At 36.6% G+C, this 19,832-nt stretch overlaps 2 protein-coding genes across 2 annotated transcripts; one reads left to right on the top strand and one right to left on the bottom strand.

Annotated features, from left to right (window-relative positions):
- The first annotated feature begins 2,940 nt into the window (after positions 1-2,940).
- On the top strand, positions 2,941-7,837 carry LOC130710185 (auxin response factor 2A-like). The gene is made up of 15 exons (XM_057559366.1): positions 2,941-3,368; positions 3,449-3,561; positions 3,715-3,810; positions 3,898-3,954; positions 4,067-4,222; positions 4,318-4,402; positions 4,531-4,621; positions 4,714-4,878; positions 5,075-5,194; positions 5,297-5,372; positions 5,466-5,637; positions 5,728-6,659; positions 6,740-6,930; positions 7,033-7,233; positions 7,336-7,837. The coding sequence occupies exons 1-14, from the start codon at positions 3,230-3,232 to the stop codon at positions 7,199-7,201; spliced, it is 2,562 nt and encodes an 853-aa protein (XP_057415349.1). The 5' UTR covers positions 2,941-3,229; the 3' UTR covers positions 7,202-7,233; positions 7,336-7,837.
- A 2,499-nt stretch (positions 7,838-10,336) lies between these two features.
- LOC130715457 (benzyl alcohol O-benzoyltransferase-like) lies at positions 10,337-18,813 on the bottom strand. Its single transcript, XM_057565555.1, has 3 exons — positions 18,212-18,813; positions 15,756-16,183; positions 10,337-10,970 (listed from the first exon to the last, which is right to left on the bottom strand). The coding sequence occupies exons 1-3, from the start codon at positions 18,752-18,754 to the stop codon at positions 10,532-10,534; spliced, it is 1,410 nt and encodes a 469-aa protein (XP_057421538.1). The 5' UTR covers positions 18,755-18,813; the 3' UTR covers positions 10,337-10,531.
- Positions 18,814-19,832: the final 1,019 nt, after the last annotated feature.

Below are 19,832 nucleotides of genomic sequence, written 5' to 3'. Positions count from 1 at the left end.
TAAGCCTTCATGTCCCAGCTGTGTTAAAGTGTCGATGCTGCATGTAGTGGTCAAAAGATGTTTTAAAATAATGTTTGATGAAACAACAAATAAAAAATTTCTTAATACAGATGGCAAACACTTTGTACCTTGCTTCACCTCCATCCAAGGGCGTGTTCAAGCTTGATTCTTCTTCAACCATTTTTGCATCCTCTTTGTCTTCAAGCATGGCTTCCAACTTCCCAACTAAGTGAGCTTCCGACGGTGTGTTCAATCTTGCTTCTTTTACATTTAGGTTTAGGTTATGGGAGCTAACGCACAATAGCTGGGGACCCCAATACCTGTCCCCAATAGGTGTCCAAATCAAACACTTCTAATTCGTCAACAAGTACATTGTCTGAAAATATGTCTTCATGTGACAGTGACTTGACTATATGAGACCCATTGTTCCAAGCTTGTGGTAAGGTAAGTGGGCTAAGTGCCACCACAAGAAGTACAAAATAACACCAACCCAAAAAAACAACTGTGCACCAAAAAAGCCCAAATATTTTTTCAGACTACAAAAAAAAATGAAAAACAGCTCTTCCTGGGATACCTGCAGCTCATGTGAAAGACCCACGAGCTTCTTCAACAACAAAGGCCGCTCACCAACAAGGGCAACAATCCAGGTAGATACGCCGCTTGCGCCCTTCAATTGACGACGTTAGTCCACGCTGGAGCTCAACAATGATGTGCTTCCACCATTCCAACCGGCACATCAACAAGAACAGGCAGAATCAGGGGCAAATCCAACAAATTACTAAATTGAACAGGGTTATTCTGTATGCATGCCTTACTGAAGGAGCTTTTCGTATCCAAGGAGTTTGCTTCAACCCCAAAACGAAAAACAACAAAAGCAATCACTAACCCAGACAACCCACCGTTAGAGCCGCCACTCATGACATTTACAACGGTCGACACGAACGAGGTATGAGATGGAGGATACCAAGAATTGATTCACAGAACGCGAAATAGAGAAATCAACAATGGAGGATGGTAAAATTGATTCCGATTTCCCCCTTTTAACAATGGAGAAATCAACAAGGGAGGATGGCAAAATTTATTCAACGGAGGATACTACGATTTGATTCAGATTTCCCCCTTTCATATTTTCCAATAGGGGTGTTAACCTTTCAGATTACTAATTAAATAATTTTGTTAAACATAATGTTTAGCATGGTAATACATTTTATTTAAACACTGGTAAAATTACTAATACAAATTACCAAAAGGACTTATTTTAAGCACTTAAAAGTTTTCAGGGATATTCACCGACTATATAAAAGAGTGGGGACCAAAACTGTGAAAACATATTATTTTATTTATTAAAATAATTCAAAATACTGCCTACCTGTTCTACCCTTAGTTGTGCAATGTTACACAAAAAAATCTTTGACCATATTAGATGCGCCCTATATAATTGTAGTGATATTAAAATTCTTCCTAGCTACTGGCCTCCCTTTCGATACACCTCGGGTTGAAGTTGAATGTGTGATAGTATATTAAAGCTGACATACCCATTAATTAATGCACATGATAGTAATATTTAGTTATTTACTATACTCTCAATCTCATGAGTACATTTAGTATCATGTATCAACTAATTTGTATCTGGATCTTCTTAGGTAAAAATAAAATACTGGATCTGTCTCACTTTCTATATAACTGTTCAATGGAGTATCTAAGAGTAGATATGATCAAGAAAGAGATAATATATAATTTTAGCATCATAAATGTAGTTTTATCGTGAAAACATAGTGATCCAATTAAAATTCAAATGAATATAAATAGTGTTGAATTAAGAAAGTTCACTTGTGAAAGCAAGAAGAAGAAAGGAGAAAGAAAATATCTCCAGTCCAAATCAATATTGATAATTTGCAATAATGCAGGGGCAATATTTAGACGATTTAGATAAGAAAGGAAAAGGATCGCAAATGGGGGGCGACAACTTCTGTTCACTCTTCACAGTTGTGTGGTGCCCTACTTACCCTCACCCATCAATTTTCTTATCACAATCAAAGTACTAAAATTAAAAAAACTATTACTATTATTTTATTCCATTTAATTCAATGCTAAAATAAATTTGAGTAGATAGTTAAAATTGGTTTATGAAAGTGTTTAATAATAATAGAAGAAAATACACTTATAGTATGAAATTGTGTAAAATGTGGATATTAGCCATTAGAACTAACTTTACCGAGATTTTATTTGGTCACATCAACTAATTTAACCGGCATTTTACACGAAATAGAAACTATAATAAGAATTTTCTACATCCAACGTTAAATTTACTTGAGTCCAACACTTTTAAAGATCAATTTGAACAATCACAAGGGGTGACACAAATGGTGAATGTGCATTTTTTTAAGAGATTTCGCCTAGGCTTCTAGCCCGGATTCGATCCTCGCTGAGGTAAAAAATAATACTTTTGTGACCAGAGATATCATTACCGTATCCCGAGCCAGATTAGTCACGTGGGGTCCCTTTCCCCATGGAGACCGGTGGCCAAAGGAAAAAAAAAATATCAATTTCAACACTCATTCAATCAATTTAAATAAAAAAAAACATGGTAATAAGTTAACCATGGTTAAGTTGCGCGGGTGTGGAGTTAAATGCGTAGTTTCTCTCTCTACCCATTGATTACACTTTCACATTCCTGCCCGTCCACACCACGACAACGCCATTTCCCAATGAAATAAAAACACGGCAACTTTCCCGCCACCGTCAAAATTAACGCCGTTAGTAACTGCCTCTCCGTTACCGTGGAGCCGTCTTTTCATTTATTTCAAGGGGTGGGGGACATGGGCGTTGTTTGCGTTTCCCTAGCATCTTCACCGGTTTCTCCCGGTGTAAAATGACCCCATCACCGGTAAACCCCGGTTTCAACCACGGTTGAAATCACGCTGTTCTTGACCACTCTGGTTAAGTTAAGTCCTTCTCTTCCGACACTACCTCTGGTTCTGGTTCTGGTTCTGGTTCTGGTTCGTTCTGCAACCATTCATCACTAGAGAGAGAAAGTAGAGAGAGAAAGCGAGAGAGTTTTCGGGTTTGGGAATTGGTGCTGCTCTGAGCTTGTTGAATTTCCTTGGGAGGATTGAGAATTTGGATTTCGGATCGGAGATTGCGTTGTTCTGCTTCTGCTGATTCTGTTGAGGAGAAGGTTGTATGGGATGTGAATGAGACGCAGGGAATTTGTGAAGATCTGTGAGAAATGGCGACATCGGAGGTAACGAACAAGGGAAATTCTGTGAACGGAATGGGTGACACCAACTACAACAACAACAACAACGATGGTAGTAGAAACGGTGCAGGAGAGGGTCAGAGTGGTTCATCATCGTCACCGACGAGAGGTAACAGTTTTTATTCGAAGAATGTGAGTTGGAGTGATGATAAAGGTGCTGATGATGAGTTTTTTGTTCTTGTTTCACAGATGCGGAAACTGCACTTTACAGGGAGCTATGGCATGCTTGTGCTGGTCCTCTGGTTACTGTGCCAAGAGAAGGAGAGCGCGTCTTCTATTTTCCTCAGGGACACATTGAACAGGTAATTCTTCAGAGCCTCCATGGTGAAATTTTGTGAGTTTGAGCTCAGATTCATCATTGAAATTTTGGGTTATTTGGGTTACTTTCTATATTTGGGGGGTTGGTGTTTGTGAACGGAGGGGCTAATTTTGATGGCACATATTCATGTATTTAGGTGGAGGCATCGACGAATCAGGTAGCGGAACTACACATGCCTGTTTACGATCTCCCACCCAAGATCTTGTGTCGGGTCATCAACGTGATGCTCAAGGTAGTGTTGCTCTCAATCTCAAGTTGGTATGTGTAGTTATTATGAGATTGTTACATTTTGTATTCAATTTTTTGGACAATTTTTCAGGCGGAGCCAGACACAGATGAGGTGTTTGCTCAGGTGACCTTACTTCCAGAACCAAATGTGAGTTTGTTTGTCCTCTTTTTTGTCTTTAATTTTTTGTGGCGTGGAGTGAGTGAGCTGTGTTATTTGTTTTGCTTTAATTGTTGTTTTGGAATATGGATCTGAATGATAGCAAGATGAGAATGCGGTGGAGAAAGAGGCTAGGCTGCCGCCGCCACCACGATTTCACGTGCATTCGTTCTGTAAAACGCTCACAGCGTCGGATACCAGTACACACGGTGGGTTTTCAGTGCTGAGACGACATGCTGATGAATGCCTCCCTCCGCTGGTTTGGCCTCTTATTTCCTTTTCCTCTTCATTGTGCCTTTGATTATGCTGAAGTTGGAGGAGTCCTCTCATTCTCTGTTTCTTGTTTGCTGACAGGACATGTCAAAACAGCCACCTACCCAGGAATTGGTAGCCAAGGACCTCCATGGGAGCGAGTGGCGATTCAGGCATATCTTTCGCGGTAATTACTAACCCATCATTTTGTGTCTTCAAGTTATGTGATGGTTTTACCATTTTTTTTTTTTTTTTTTACATTTTACAATTTTGTGATCATTCTTCTGTGTGACTGATGGATGAAGTTAATTTCAGGTCAACCACGTAGACACTTATTGCAAAGCGGTTGGAGTGTTTTTGTCAGCTCTAAGAGGCTAGTTGCTGGGGATGCATTTATTTTCCTAAGGTTTGTTGAATCCGTGAATTGGGTTTTAGATTTCACTGGTTTTGTCCCTTTTGGTATTCTATTTTACACCGGACTAATTTTGGAACTTCCAGAGGTGAGAATGGGGAACTTCGAGTGGGTGTCAGGCGTGCCATGAGACAGCAGGGTAATGTTTCATCTTCAGTTATCTCAAGCCACAGCATGCATCTCGGTGTCCTTGCAACTGCTTGGCATGCCAACTTGACCGGGACCATGTTTACTGTTTATTACAAACCTAGGTTTGTACTTCTTGAAACTGTACCTATTCATTATGTTATCTTGGAAATTGCAGACTTATCTTGCATCCTGTAGTCTTGGTGTGTGTTTTTTTGGGGAGGGGAGGTTTTACCTGCCTGCAGCCACGCACACGTGATTCAAGTTTTTTTTATTCTTCACTGTAGGATATTTAGCAATTTTTTGAATACCGTTTTGCAGGACCAGTCCAGCTGAATTTATTGTTCCTTATGATCAATACATGGAGTCCCTTAAAAATAATTATACCATAGGTATGCGGTTCAAAATGAGGTTCGAGGGTGAAGAGGCTCCCGAGCAAAGGTATGCATTGGTAATTTGTTTTTTTCTCTGATTAAATTGTGGTCGTGTATGGTGGATTTTTCCTTTCTTTGCTCTTCTTTGACCTGGCATATAAATTTCTAGGTTTACTGGTACCATCGTTGGAATTGAAGATGCTGATTCCAAAAGTTGGCCAAAATCTAAATGGAGATGTCTCAAGGTTGCATTTACGTTTATATGGTAGTATGGCAATGTACAAGTGTTGAGTGAGTTTTGTTATAATTGAGCTTGTCATGTGTGATGTGTCTTCCAGGTGAGATGGGATGAAACATCTAACATACCACGTCCTGAGAGGGTTTCCCCATGGAAAATAGAGCCTGCTCTCGCTCCTCCAGCAATGAATCCTCTTATAATGCCCAGACCCAAAAGGCCTCGGTCTAATGTGGTTCCATCATCCCCCGATTCTTCGATTCTTACTCGAGAAGGTCTTAGATATTTATTTGATCTTTTGAAGAGTTCCATCTTTGTGAAATATTTGTGGTTGTGAAGCCTGATATGTTTTTGGTGATTAACAGCATCTTCTAAAGTAAACGCAGACCCTTTGCCCGCCAGTGGGTTCCCAAGGGTCTTGCAAGGTCAAGAATCATCGACCTTGAGAGGTAATTTTGCTGAGAGCATTGAGTCTAATACTGCAGAGAAGTCTGTTCCGTGGCCACGTGCAGCAGATGATGAAAAGATTGACGCTGCTTCTACATCAAGAAGGTATGGATCAGAGAGCTGGATGTTAATGGCAAGGCAAGAGCCAACATATTCAGATCTTCTTTCAGGCTTTGGGGCCCGTGTAGATCATTCTTCCCATCCATCATTTGTCAATCAAACTGGTACTGTAGCTAACACTGGTAGGAAAAGTTTGATCCATCGCGAAGGGAAGCATAATGCGCTTACTCCGTGGACTGGAATGCCTTCTAGTCTATCACTCAACATCTCGGACTCTAAAACAAAAGGTTCGACACTAGGCAGTGATGTAGCTTATCAAGTTCAAGGGAACTCGAGGTATAGTGCATTCGGTGAATATCATGTCCTTCATGGACACAAGGTTGAACATCCACATGGAAACTTTTTGATGAAACAACCTGTTCCTACCCAATATGAGAGTCCTCATTCAAAAGAACTATTGCCCAGACAATTGTCAGGAAACAGTTGTGGGGTTGCAAAACCCAAAGATGGTGACTGTAAGCTATTCGGCATCTCTCTTAGTAGCTCCATTGTACCAGAGCCTGCTACATCACAAAGAGACGTTGAAAGTGAGCCAGTTAGTCACATGAATATTACATTACAACAACATCGTACATTTGAAAATGATCAGAAGTCTGGACATACAAGAGGCACAAAACCAGCAGATGGTCAAGTTGTAGCTGATGACCATGAGAGCCTACAAACTTCTCAGCCACTTGTTAAAGATGTTCAACTTAATTCCCATAGTGGTTCAGCTAGAAGCTGCACTAAAGTAAGTCCATGTGATGTTATATTTTAACGAAATAAACAGCTAGAACTTTGCTATAAAAATAATGAAATGCTGTTTATTAGGTTCACAAGAAGGGGATCGCGCTTGGTAGGTCAGTGGACCTTTCAAAGTTTAATGACTACGATGAATTGATTGCTGAGTTGGATCAGCTGTTTGAATTTGGAGGTGAATTAACTTCTCCACATAAGGATTGGCTTGTTGTCTACACTGATAATGAGGGGGACATGATGCTTGTTGGGGATGATCCGTGGCAGTAAGGATCTCTAATTATACCTCCTCAATTAATCTGTTATATTGAATTTCATTCTTTTCCTGAGAATGGCATATAATTTGCACAATTCCATCTGTAATTCAGGGAGTTTTGTGCCATGGTCCGCAAGATATATATCTACCCTAAGGAGGAGATTCAGAAAATGAGCCCCGGTACTTTGAGTTCAAAAAATGAAGAGAATCATTCAGCTAGTGAAGGTGCAGATGCACAAGAAATTAAATGCCAGCCGCCACAATCAGCTTCAGATGCCTGATAATTCGTTGATTTTGTTTCCGTAGCTTCCAGGTGACTTTACTCCCTCATTCAATGATATTTACCCATTTGGTTTCATTGCCATGTATGAATTTTGAGAAGAAACTCATACTAAAACGTTTTACTTTGATCCAGATTCCAGACTGGTGTGGAAAGTAGTAGTGGACTGTCTTAAAGGCTTCCCCAATTAGAGAACATTACCTGAACAAGAAACTTTCTTATCCTGAATATGACTGCTCCTCAAGTGAATTTTGGTGTCTGGAATCAGTACATGGATGGTATGAATACTCCATCCAATTTTGGACCATGTCGTGGAATTATTAGTATTGGTATATATATATATATATGCCTTCTCAGTTATATATACTCCTAATATAGTATGTAGTCAGTGCCTTGAGCGAGGTGATAAGGGTGTATCAACCTTGCATTTTTCAGCTATCCTACCTTGTACATAGTTAGTCTCCCGTCCTTAGAACCCCAATAACCCCATTAATGTAATTAAGTTCTATCTGATTTTAACTTTGGTCTTTTCTTATTTTAGTAGTTGTTTGTGCTAGTATGGAGAACTCGTAGGGAATGATTGTGGATAATATATGCATTTTGATATGTGTATGATTAAATTTTGCACTAGTTTCTACATTGGTGTGTTGTTTGGTGAGTGCGGTCATTACCATCATATTATGCGGTAATTGGGTGTTTCTAGATGGAAGTTGAAGTCATGTCATGTCACAAGAGAAGAAAGTGGACACTTGGGTCTGCAAGTCTTGATGGTGGATTTGAAAGTTAGTGAAATGTGTTTGTGGTTAAATTGCTGTGATGACACACTTGTTGTGGTGTGGTCCTTCTCTGCTGTGAGATATTTGCAACAGGGTTACGTGATGAAACTTGATTCCATGAAAGCACCACCGTTGAATGTCTCTATTGGTTATTGTACTGCTCAGTCAAAACTCAAAAAGAGAAAACACACTGTGTGCGCACGTTGTGGACCTCATTATTTTCTGGTTCTGTCCTTTATGTCTATTGAGATTTGGCCCATGGAGTGCATTATTTGTTTAGATTAAAAGTAGGATGCAGTGGGGACTGTGGTTGGCGAAGCCTTTAATCCATGCTTCAGATGCGTGGTGCCCCATTTCTCTTAGCCTCTTCAGAAGCCAGCATTGACTTTCCAGTTTTGTCTGGTGATGACCTTTTTACTATTTTCCCTTTTTATCTTCATCTATGAAATGGAAGATGAATGAATTTTTGTGAGCACGATTAGATTGAGAGAAAAAAGAAATTAGAAAAAGCTTTAGGCCCCATTTGGAAAAAAAGCTTAATTAAGTGTTTATGGTCATAAGCGTCATAAGTGCTTATTCATAAGTTATTTTTAAAAAAATTATTGAAATAAATTGAAAATAAGATATAATATATATATATAAGCATAAGCTCTTTTTCATAAGCTATCATAAGTAGCTTATGAAAATAAGCTTATGCAAGCTGTTTGCATAAGCTCTTCTAAACATTGACATAAGAGCTTATGCTATCAGATAAGTTCAAATAAACTTTTTCAAACTGGGTCTTATTCCAACTAAATTTATAAGAGAAATTTAACAATGATGCCTGACATCAACTTGCATCTACAAAATGTTTTAGGTCCAATTTTGCACCAGTGAACAATATAAAGAGTGAAGGAATACAGTGGTTATGGTAGTTTTTTAGGGTTCAAAGCTAGGCATCATAACTGGATTGAGATCCTCCCCATGGTAGTTTTTTAGGGTTCAAAGCTAGGTATCATAACTGGATTGAGATCCTCCCCAGCTTCTTCTCCAACAGTGCACAAGATCCATTTATGCTGGAGAGAAACACCTTGCAGGAGAGGATCCAAACTCCTCCATAACTCTGATTATGATTGATTCCGTCCGTTGAGGAATAAACTACATTTTGACATAGGTATAGAATTTACCTTGAATAACATGATAATAATCTATAGAATTACTTAATGGGGTACTATACCCCAAAATATTTGAGGGTACTACAGAATTTACCTTTTCAGTTTTCATTTTAGAACCTTTAATTTCAAAGCAAAAGTAAAAAATTTAAGAAGAAAAAAAATCAATAAACTACAGAGATTTTGAATATAATCCCACAAGTTTTAAATGGGAATTCTAGTGATTCCTCATTCGAAGCTGCCAAAACTGTTGGAAGAATGAGCAAAGCAATCAAAAGTGCGTTTGAAATTGCCGTAAGTCGTGCATGTTAACCGTTGTGCAGTATAGCAATGCTCATTTAACTCCCCTTTAAGTTGATTGTATTCCACTCTTAAAGAAGTCAATTGGCGAAACACTTATTATTATTATTATTATTATTATTATTATTATTATTTGAAATGGTAAATGATTGAAGAATTATTTGAATTTTATCTACTCCCTCCGTTCCTATTTAACTGTCAAGGAAGAGAAGAAACACACATATTAAAGAGTGCAATTAATTTTGTTATTTTTCATAAAAGTATGATTTGATTTCCTATTTCACCCTTTAAAATGTATATTATATTTCCTCATTTATTGTTTCTGCATTGACATTTCTTGGAAAAACATCATTTAATACTCTCTTGAAACTCTAAGTGAACAAATATATAAGAACAATTTTTTTTCTTAAAAGCGGACAGTTAATAAGGAACGGAAGGAGTATTATATTTCTAATAAGAAAAATATTTTTATATTAAAATGTGACAATAAATCACGACCGTTAGATCTAATCATGAATGGTCAAGATTAAAACATGAAGTCTTGTGATTTTTTAAAAAATTCACATGATATTTTTAAGTGGTCATGTTGTAATATAAAGTCTAAACAAGAGAATAAGTAATAGCATCATCTTCCAGCACTAAGAGAGATAGCTACACATAATGAAAGACATGGAACTGATAAACCAAAGGGGTTGAAAGGGGGTGAATGGTCTTCAAGAGAGGATTCCTCTACTTTTATAACTTCAAAGCTCTACTTTCATACCTTTAATGTATGCCTAATCTTGTGGGGCAATTTTTAGAACCGATTGGGAATAATGAGCGTGAGGTGGAGGTAGTAATTGTTCAAAGGGAGGAAAGTGGGATTACAAATGAAGTGGGGTGAATAGGTCGCAGATGGACCAAAAGTAATGAAACGGGTCCAAACAAAAACCATTTCTTTAAAACGTAGTTTAACAATGCAATTCCAAATATAAATTCCACCTCTCAAATCTAAACATAGAAATTAGAAAACAAAACTTAACATAATCAAACTTAATTCCACTACAGTTTAAAACAAAGTATCCTAGTGAGAAATAATAAGCTAGAACCACTCTTGGTTTTAGTTCACACAATCATGTTATTCAACTCTTTTGCAAACCTCTTCATATTCTCGACAGGCAAGCAAATTACCAAAACTCTACCGTCTTCCCCTTTTGCATTCTTACAAGCTATAATATATGATGCTCCACCATAAAGCCCTGCCCCACCTTTGGCCACTCCGCCACACACTGGCTCGCCCCACCCAAAGTCTGTTTCATGGAGCTTAAATCGTGTCAAATCTGATACAATACAAGACCTTACTGTTGTAAATAAACATCGCCGGTTAGCCACCAAAAAATCTGCCATAGAATGCATGTACTCTTCGGTGGCCTGGGCTTTTGCTTTCCTTACTAATTCCACAGCATAGCCAAATGAGTTTCCACAAAGCTTCCCGACTGTGGTGACAACCGCCGGATATGTAAAACAATTGCCGTAATAACCAACAGGTATCGGAGGGTTGAACCTGTTAGAAATAAAGAAAATATTGATTAAAAGATAATATGATGCATCGTTAAAAGAAATTGAAAGTTTGTGAGTAATTATGCATTAAGGCCTATTTTTCATAGAATCTCAACAAAGGGTAATATATGAGATGAGCCATTTTACAGTCCAATCAATCTCTTTGTGCAGCTTGTGAAGATAAAGTATCCTTACTTATTTTACATGTAATGTGATGTATGGTGTTTGGTCTAATGTGTTACAACGGCTAGGTCATTATTCTATCTACTTTACATTATTTACTTGAGAGCATTTTACCCAATTTTAAGGTATCCATTCATCACTTTCAAAAAAGGTATCCATTCATCTCCAAGGAAGTGGCATGCAATAATTTGGCCCATTCGGATTGCTAGGAATGAGTAGATTTTTAAATATTTTACAAGGTTATATTCTTTAGATGTTTTCAGTTCTATACATCTTTCCTATTTTATATATTGGTAGTAGTTTACGAAGATGATGTGAAGGATAAGATTGTGATCTATTGGAGTATTCAGTTTTATTTTAATTAGGTACACCTTGTATTCAAATATTAATACAATTTTCTGGCTTTTAAAAACAAAATAAAATAGGGAGCATTATTTTAATTCAAGGTCTATTTTCCTTTCTGCATGTAACCGAAAAAATTCAAGGTCTATTTATTTTCAGTGACCACTAAATATTTATCATTAGATTTATATGAGGGAGGACTCACTGTACAAACTTACTCCAAATCTTAGCCCTTGATTTTATTAAAAAATAAAGGTTGAGATTAAAACTTAAATATCTCTCACGTGATCTCCTCTATCAAGATTTCTCATTCTTCATTTTGTGAAAACTAGGGGTGTACAAGACCCGACCCTACCCGCCAACCCGTCCCGGCCCAAGCCTTTAGGGCCGGGTTCAACCCGGCCCGATCATTAAAATAGACCGGGTTCGGGTTGATCTTCGAGTTACCCGACTTCGGGTAGGGTCGGGTTCGGGTTGACACTCGGGTCACCCGGCCCGTCCCACATATATATTTTATAAAATTTTAATTTGTTATAATGATTAAAATGTGATACATGGTGCTCAAAGTTATCTTATACCATGTAGATGAGATTAAAATGTTTAACATCTACCTTATGAATTAAATAAACGTTGGTCAAACTATGGACACTTTCATGCTCTAACAAGAGAAAATCATGTGTGTGTATTATGCATATGTGAGACAAGTGAAGAAATGATCAAACAAAATGTAAACATCTCAAGTGCAATAGATTATGAAAGAATTGGATCCTTTCAAGTTATTTCTTCTAAAAAATAGTTCCAACTTATAACTCTTTTAGTATGTTATTATCTTTAAATTTTACAATTAGTATCAAATAGTCTTAAACTTATTGTCCCTCGGGCCAACCCGGTCCCGTCCTACATAGACCCGTCCTAAATTGGACCCGCATAATGTCGGGTTGCTTCGGGTCTAGGGACGGGTTAGGGTCTATGAATTGGCCCGATCAACATTTAGGGCCGGGTTAGGGTTAACCAAAACCCGTCCCAACCCGTCCCTTGTACACCCCTAGTGAAAACCTAGAGGAAACGTAAAAACTCATTTTCTTCTGGTTCTCGTCGTATTCTTAATCAATCATGTCTCATGTTTCTCCTGTATTCATGAATCAAGATTACAATCCTATTATTGGTCACAATTTTAATCTGCTATGAATCAATTCTATAATTGGTCAAAATTTTAAGCTTCTTTGGATCCAATCCTATTACTTTTGTGTCAGAAACATTGTGAATTAAACTTTGAATCCAATTCACCCTTGTCATACATTTATCCATTAATTGTGGAATTCTTGTGTCATTGCCGTGGAGGTTACTCCCAACCCTGAAAGTTGCTCCTAGAAGTGTCGTTGCCATTGCTCCAGAGTCCAGATTAAGGAGAATTTATAATTTATAATTAGGATTAAGAACAAGGGTGGTGTTTCCTCTAGTTTTTCACAAAAAGGAGTAATCTGGGCAGAGGAGATCACGTGAGAGGTTTCTAAATTTTAATCTCAACCTTTATTTTTTAATAAAATCAAGGCCAAGATTTGGATTAGAGTGAGTTTTTTTTTTTTTGAAAGATGGATTAGAGTGAGTTATTTATCTTACTTCTGGAGTAAATGGAGCCCTCCTCAATTTATATATGTATATTTAGTATTTTAATTGGGAAATTGTGTAATAATTATTGATTAACTTAATGTAAATATTAACATTAATCTTTTGAGTTTCACATGCACCCTAATTATTTTTCGGCTTAAAGGGTCAAATGGCCCCCGGAATTACAAAGGGAATTAGTTCCAGGACCTAGAAAATTTTTACATCAAATTGGGTCCCTAGAATTTTTTTTTTTAAATTCAATTAAGGTCAAATGTTGCCACCTCTCAATTTTGTCATAGTCACCAATTCCACGTGTCATTTTTTTTTAAATTGAAAAATTATAAAACTTTATTTTTTAATTCCAACTCATATTAGTTAAATTTTTCTAAAAACCTTTATTCTATTTCTAAATCATAATCTTTCATCTTCATCCTCTTAATTGTCATCAAGAAAAACCCAGAATGCAAAAAAAGTAAACCAAAAAATTAACATTATCATATTCACCAAAAAATTATAACAATAAGCCAAAAGAACTCATTCACAACCAAATATATTCATCTTCATCTTTTGAACTCACATGAAAATAACCCAGTAAGAAACTAAAAATCCAGCAACATCAACCTAAATCCCAACCCTCCCTCACGTTCCCCAACCCCAAATCCAACCTCTGAAAACCCGAAAGGCAAACTCTCTTCCCCCATCACCAATCTCCCTCAACCTTCATCTTCTTCTTGCACAGTTCAGCCTCCATATCATAAAACCCTCATATCAGAAATAAGGAAGAAGGGAAATGAAGGAGATGGTGCAGATCGAGGCCAGAAACTTGGAAGAACATAAACAGATTGGCTGGGTCACCTCGGCGGCGTTTTCCATCCGCGATTTCTCTTTCAGATCGCTCGCCTCTTCTCCCAGCCGCCTCTTTTTCTCCTCACCCTGTGTTTTGATATTTTCCCAATGGATTTCATTGTTGCTGGTGGTGGGGTTGGTGAAACGTTGTCGTTTGGATCTCATTCTTCCTGGGTTTCCCTTTTCATTATTCTTGTGGCTTTGATTTGTGGATTTTATGTGTTCACGTGTTTGTGTTTTTGTTTGGGGTGAGATTTCTGGCTTTGATTATGGTTCAGAGGCTTTGAAGGGATGAAGAAGAACAATGTTTGATGTGGGGGTTTGAGAGCTTGAAGACCAGATCTGAAAAATTTGAGTGTTGCTGGGTTGATATTTTAGGTTTGCATTGGTGTTTTCAATAGAAATTTGGGTCATTAATTGAAAAAACAATATATGAAAAGAAAATAAATAAATCCTGAAAAACATTGTTGAATTTCTAATTAGAAATTGAGGTAGGCTTCAATTTAGGGATTTGTTATTAGATTAGGTTAGGGATTAATTAGATTTAGGTTTTTGTTTAGGTTATTATTAGATTATGATTTTATTAAGTTTTTTTTTTCTGCTTATATAATTGAGTTGGATTTTGAAAATAATTTTTAATTAAATTTTCTAATTAAAATAAATAAAAAAAGTCACGTGGTATTGCTGACTAGGACAAAATTGAGAGGTGGCAACATTTGGCCTTAATTGAATTAAAAAAAATTCTAGGGACCCAATTTGTGTAAAAATTTTCTAGGTCTTGAACTAATTCCCTTTGTAATCTCAGGGGTCATTTGACCCTTTAAGCCTTATTTTTCATCTTTTCCATCAACGTTTAGTCATTGACTTTATATATGTCTTCTTTTTCAATTACATTACTTACCATATTTCTAATTTCTCACTTCTCCCCTATGTGTTTTCCTCCTATTTCTATATCTATAAAGGTGGAGGCAAAATGAGAGTGAAGAAAACTATTTCATGTAGTATAAATAATTAAATATAGAACTAACTCTTGTGCCTTATTTGAGAAAGACTATGTTTGGCATGTCATTTTAGCTAGCTTATAACTTATTTGACTAGCTTAAAAGTTCTTTAAAAGTGTTTGGTAAATGAGCTTATTTCAGTAGCTTAAATCTTTTTTAATAAGCTACCTCAGATTTCTTATAGCTTAAAGCGTAAAGCTTAAAACTTATTGAATTTATTCTCTTTTTTATCCTTATTATCATTTTGATAAAATTCTATCATTACCCTTTTATATTTATAAAAATACTAAACTCTAATTATTTTTATTTTAAAATAATTACTATTCAATTGTTAATATAAAATTTTAAAAAATATTTTGTTAATTTAGACAAAAAGCTTACTTTATTAACTTAAAGAATAAAGTTATTTGTTTTATTATATTAAAATTAATAAAATAATAATATTAAATGTAAAAACATTTATACAAGTGTGTCACTTCATGTCATTTTACAATTTAAGCTTGCTCAAGAGGTAGTTTTACCAAACACTATTTTTTAGTGAGGTAGCTTTTCAGCTATTAGTTTTGAGTTTTCAGCTAGCTTATCAGATTTCAGCTTTCAGTTAGTTTTTCAGTTTTCAGCTAGCTTATCAGCTAGGCATACAGACATGGTCAAAATATTTGAATTTTCTGGTTTTTGATATCTTCACACCTAACTTTATTTTCCAGCTCAAATTTACTAAGTTATTTTTCCTATCTCTCTTTTCTTTGCTTATCACTACATCACACAACATTTAACTTATTTTTCTATATTCTATTCATATATTATACCTGTTACGTGTGTTGACAATGGTCATTAGACGAATATCGTCATGTGGTGCCAGTTGCAACGCTTTCGTGCGACAATACCAGAAGCATGCAGTAATGACATCAAATGTGCTGCAATGACGAAGGTCTAAGGGAACTAAGCGACGAAGTGCTGCTATCTCATTGGAACCAAAGAAGAAAGACCGCGTGATGGCCCCTTCCTCAGTGGAATCTGACGGTACTTGCTCAAATTCATAGTGGTTGCATGTGATGCGTGGTGGATCTCTTGCCATCAGAAGCTCTCTGCACCACACTGGTGGAGTTAAAGGTTGGGAAGCACCCTGAGCCATTTCTGCCAGGGCACTCAAGAATTGCTTTAAGCCAGCTCCATCGCTCATGGTATGGTTAAAGCGGAGGGCCATGATAAAACCACCACACTTGAGGCGTGTGACCTGTCATATAAAAGCTAATGTCAAGAAAAATATAAAGGAGTGAATTATATTGACAACCACTTTTACTTTTATTTCATTTATACTCACTTTTTCTTTTTTCATATAAAAGTTAATAGGTAATAGAAAAATAAGATAAAAATTTAAAAAAAAAAATGTAAAAATAAGTATGTCAAAGTTGTATAAGTAGTAAAAAGTTCGTGTGGAAAAATTGATCTAACCCTGCCTATATTGTTCTAGATTATGTTGTTGTTTAAAAAATCTATTTTAACATATGAAGATTTTATACAGAAAGTAAAATGCTAGTTAGACCACCAACAGGTGTAGAATCTAGAGTGGGAAAAAAAAGTAGTAAATGTGATATATTACCGTGAAACAATTTTATTTTATAAATCTAACATGTTTTAGACAACTTAATTTTCTTTTTACATCTCTCTTCCTATTGCATCAATCATTAAAATGTTTTGTTCACACCCTCTTGTAATGGAAAAAATGCGGATATAGGAGAAAGATAAAATATATATATATATATATATATATAAATAATACGATGGATGTGATATAATAAAAAATAGATTTAGTGAAATTTATTTCAATTATATCACGTGTAAATGAATGAAACTTCATGAGGATGGCTCAATTTACTCCAGGAGTAACTTTAATGAGTTACTCCCCATCCTAGCCCTCCATTCTATTTTAATTAATGGAAAATTAATTGCTCACGTGATCGGATACTATTCTCTCCTTCTTCAAAATTGAAATTGATTGCACCGCTTCACCTTACAACCTCATTTCTCAACTTTGTTGCGGGAGTTGGGTTTGGAGCCCCACCTCTTAGGTTTTTGCACCCCACTAAAGCAGATACGGAATTTAAATTTCCGTATCAATACGGAAAATAAAATTTCGTATCTGTTTTAGTATATAATGAGTGGTTGAAAATGTGACACGCATGCTTAAATACAGTACGGAATTTTAAGTTCCGTATTCAATATGGAGAATACGGAACTTTAAATTCCGTATTTGATAAAGTGGGGTGCCAAGCCCCATAGATGGGGTGCCAAACCCAACTCCCCTTTGCTGCTTCTACCTACTTCACTAGTGTACAACAATACAAAAAGCTTTGGGTATGAACGAAATCATGAGAGTCATGGTGGTGAATAATAATTGATATACACAAATTAATTCAAAAGCAAAATCTTTAACATCTAGGAATTATTAAAATTCTATGTGTCATATGATATTCTTCCCCATGCCTAATCAGATATTCTTTTGAGGTTTCACTTTGAGGATTTTTTTTTCATATATTTCTCCGTTGCAACATAAGTCACTGGTAGGGAGTCAATAAAAACTTCCATGGATGAACTCTGAGAATGTAAAACCCAAGAGATACAAAGGAGAACCAGAAAAAGAAAAGAGAGAAAAGAGCAAACTCACACCCGCACAGCAAGGCAAGCTCAAGAAGAGAACAAAGAAAAAAGAAAAAACAGAGACAGAGAACGGAAAAAACAGAGTCAAGCAGGGCTCTACCTACAAAAATGAATTTCAACCCAAGCCAAACCACCGGCCCAGATGGCTAACCGCCAGAGGCAGAGCCGCGCACCACCCTCAGAGCACAACGCAGACGAGAGAGTTTTCCCGATGCACAACAGAGCACGGGTCTAAGGGGCAAAAAAAGACAAATCTCCCACCACTGTTACAGACCTAATCGACCATAACCTATCGTCAGTGTGTGCCCAGAGATTCAGTAGTAGCACGACATCATCGGGGAATAATAGCAGGGAATTCCCTAATTTCAAATTATGAGATCACGTGAGCAATTAATTTCCCATTAGTCACAATGGTTTAATTAAAATAGAATGGAGGGCTAAAATGGGAAAGTTACTCCTGGAGTAAATTGAGCTCTCCTCAAAGTTCATATATTAAATTTGTAGTGAAAACAATGTTTTGCTAAAAGTGGAAACCAAGGCAAAAAGTAAACTATCTTAACTAGACTTATCAAGTATCAACTACACAAGTGTTTGATGTTGAAACCTGTATGAGTAGAAGGGGGCTATCAAGAACTTGTTCTGAGCCTGGAACATCATACAGAAGCTCTTCAAAGCAGGGGAATGGAGGCAAAGGTGTTTCCCCAAACTCAACAAGACTCACATCTGCATTAGCCTCAATGAACATCACACCCTCGCCAGTACAATCCACCATGAGTTTCCGGCCAGGACCTTCCTTGAGCCTACCGGCAAAGGGATAGTAATACACAAGTGTTCGTGAGAGCGCTTGTCGAATGGCTTGAACAGGGTCTTTGTCTGCCATTGATGGTTCGTGACGGTACATCATAATGAATGGAATATTGAAACGCAAACCATCTTGGTCGTCAATGTCAGATAGCAGTTTCACTTCGTGGGGAGTGGATGAAGCAGGAGGTACCAACTCTGGTTTGCACCTCTGCACTTTGAATGTTAGAGAGGGAGGTGATGAATCCATGAAAATGGGGATTGTTGATAAGTATATAACCAAAGAAAAGATGGCAGGTGTGCTATGTATGTAGTTTGAGTGAGGGCAACTATGGCTAGCTAGCATTTATATAGAGAAATGCTTAGTGGAAGAATAATATAATTAACAACGAGCAAGTGTAATAAGTAATAACCAATATAATGAATAACACTTTGTTCATTTGTCATTTCCACTTCTTTGGAAAATAGAGGGAAACGAATGATACGGTAGATAATCTTATAAGAAATATAAAGAGATAAAGAGAAATGTCTCATTTTTAAGTGTTGTTTTCGCATAAAGCTCTCAAACTAAGATTGTAGATTCTTTTTTTTTTCCGATTCTACCATCTCACTTCCAATCATAAAGTCATAATAAAACTCTCAAACCAAGATAGTAGCTAGATTGTTAGTTTTTTTTTCTACTTTCTCATATCATTGAACCATTTACAACTTTCACTCAATCATAAAGTCATAAAGCTCTTCGTTATGATATATACACACCCCTTCATTTTTTTTCACGTTCATTTTCTATTATTTCTCTTTTCTCTATCAGTCAAATCATTTGTCACATCTTTACTTTGTCTCTCCTTTCTTCCAATCTCTTTCTTCTCCACACCTCAAAAATGAGATGTGAAAATATAATTATTCTTTCATAATTATTAATTATTGCTTTCAATTGCTTTCAATATATACTTATCAGGATCGGAATATATTGCCACTGTTGAGAAATATGTGGTTTCAACAAAGAGCGGAGATCATCTGTCTCATATCTCTGTCTCCATCCTTTGTCTCTCCAATAAGAAAATAACACGTCATTTAATTTAACACATCATCTTTCACAGTTTTTTTCTGAATTGATTAACGCCGTTAAATCTCTCTCTTGTTCCTACTTCCTAATAATTTAATTCACTCACATCTGTGTTACTTTCTACTATATCATTTCCCAGATCTGAGTTTTTGAGAAGAAAAACAATAGAACGAGAAATCCAAGCCCCCAATTCTTAGAAGGGGATGCAAATTGGCCAGATCTGTTTTTCTTTTATGTCTGTCTCTGTCTCTAACATCTCTTCTATTTCCCTTACCCTTTTGTCTCTCTTTTCCTCTCCTTCTGCTGCTTTCCGCCACAGCATAGTTCATGGGTTTTAGTAGCCTCTGCCAGATGTGTT

The sequence above is a fragment of the Lotus japonicus genome, chromosome 4, assembly GCF_012489685.1.
Source record: "Lotus japonicus ecotype B-129 chromosome 4, LjGifu_v1.2".
NCBI lineage: Eukaryota > Viridiplantae > Streptophyta > Magnoliopsida > Fabales > Fabaceae > Lotus > Lotus japonicus.
Note: the sequence above shows the minus strand (reverse complement) of the source record. Positions and strands in the feature narration are given on the sequence as shown.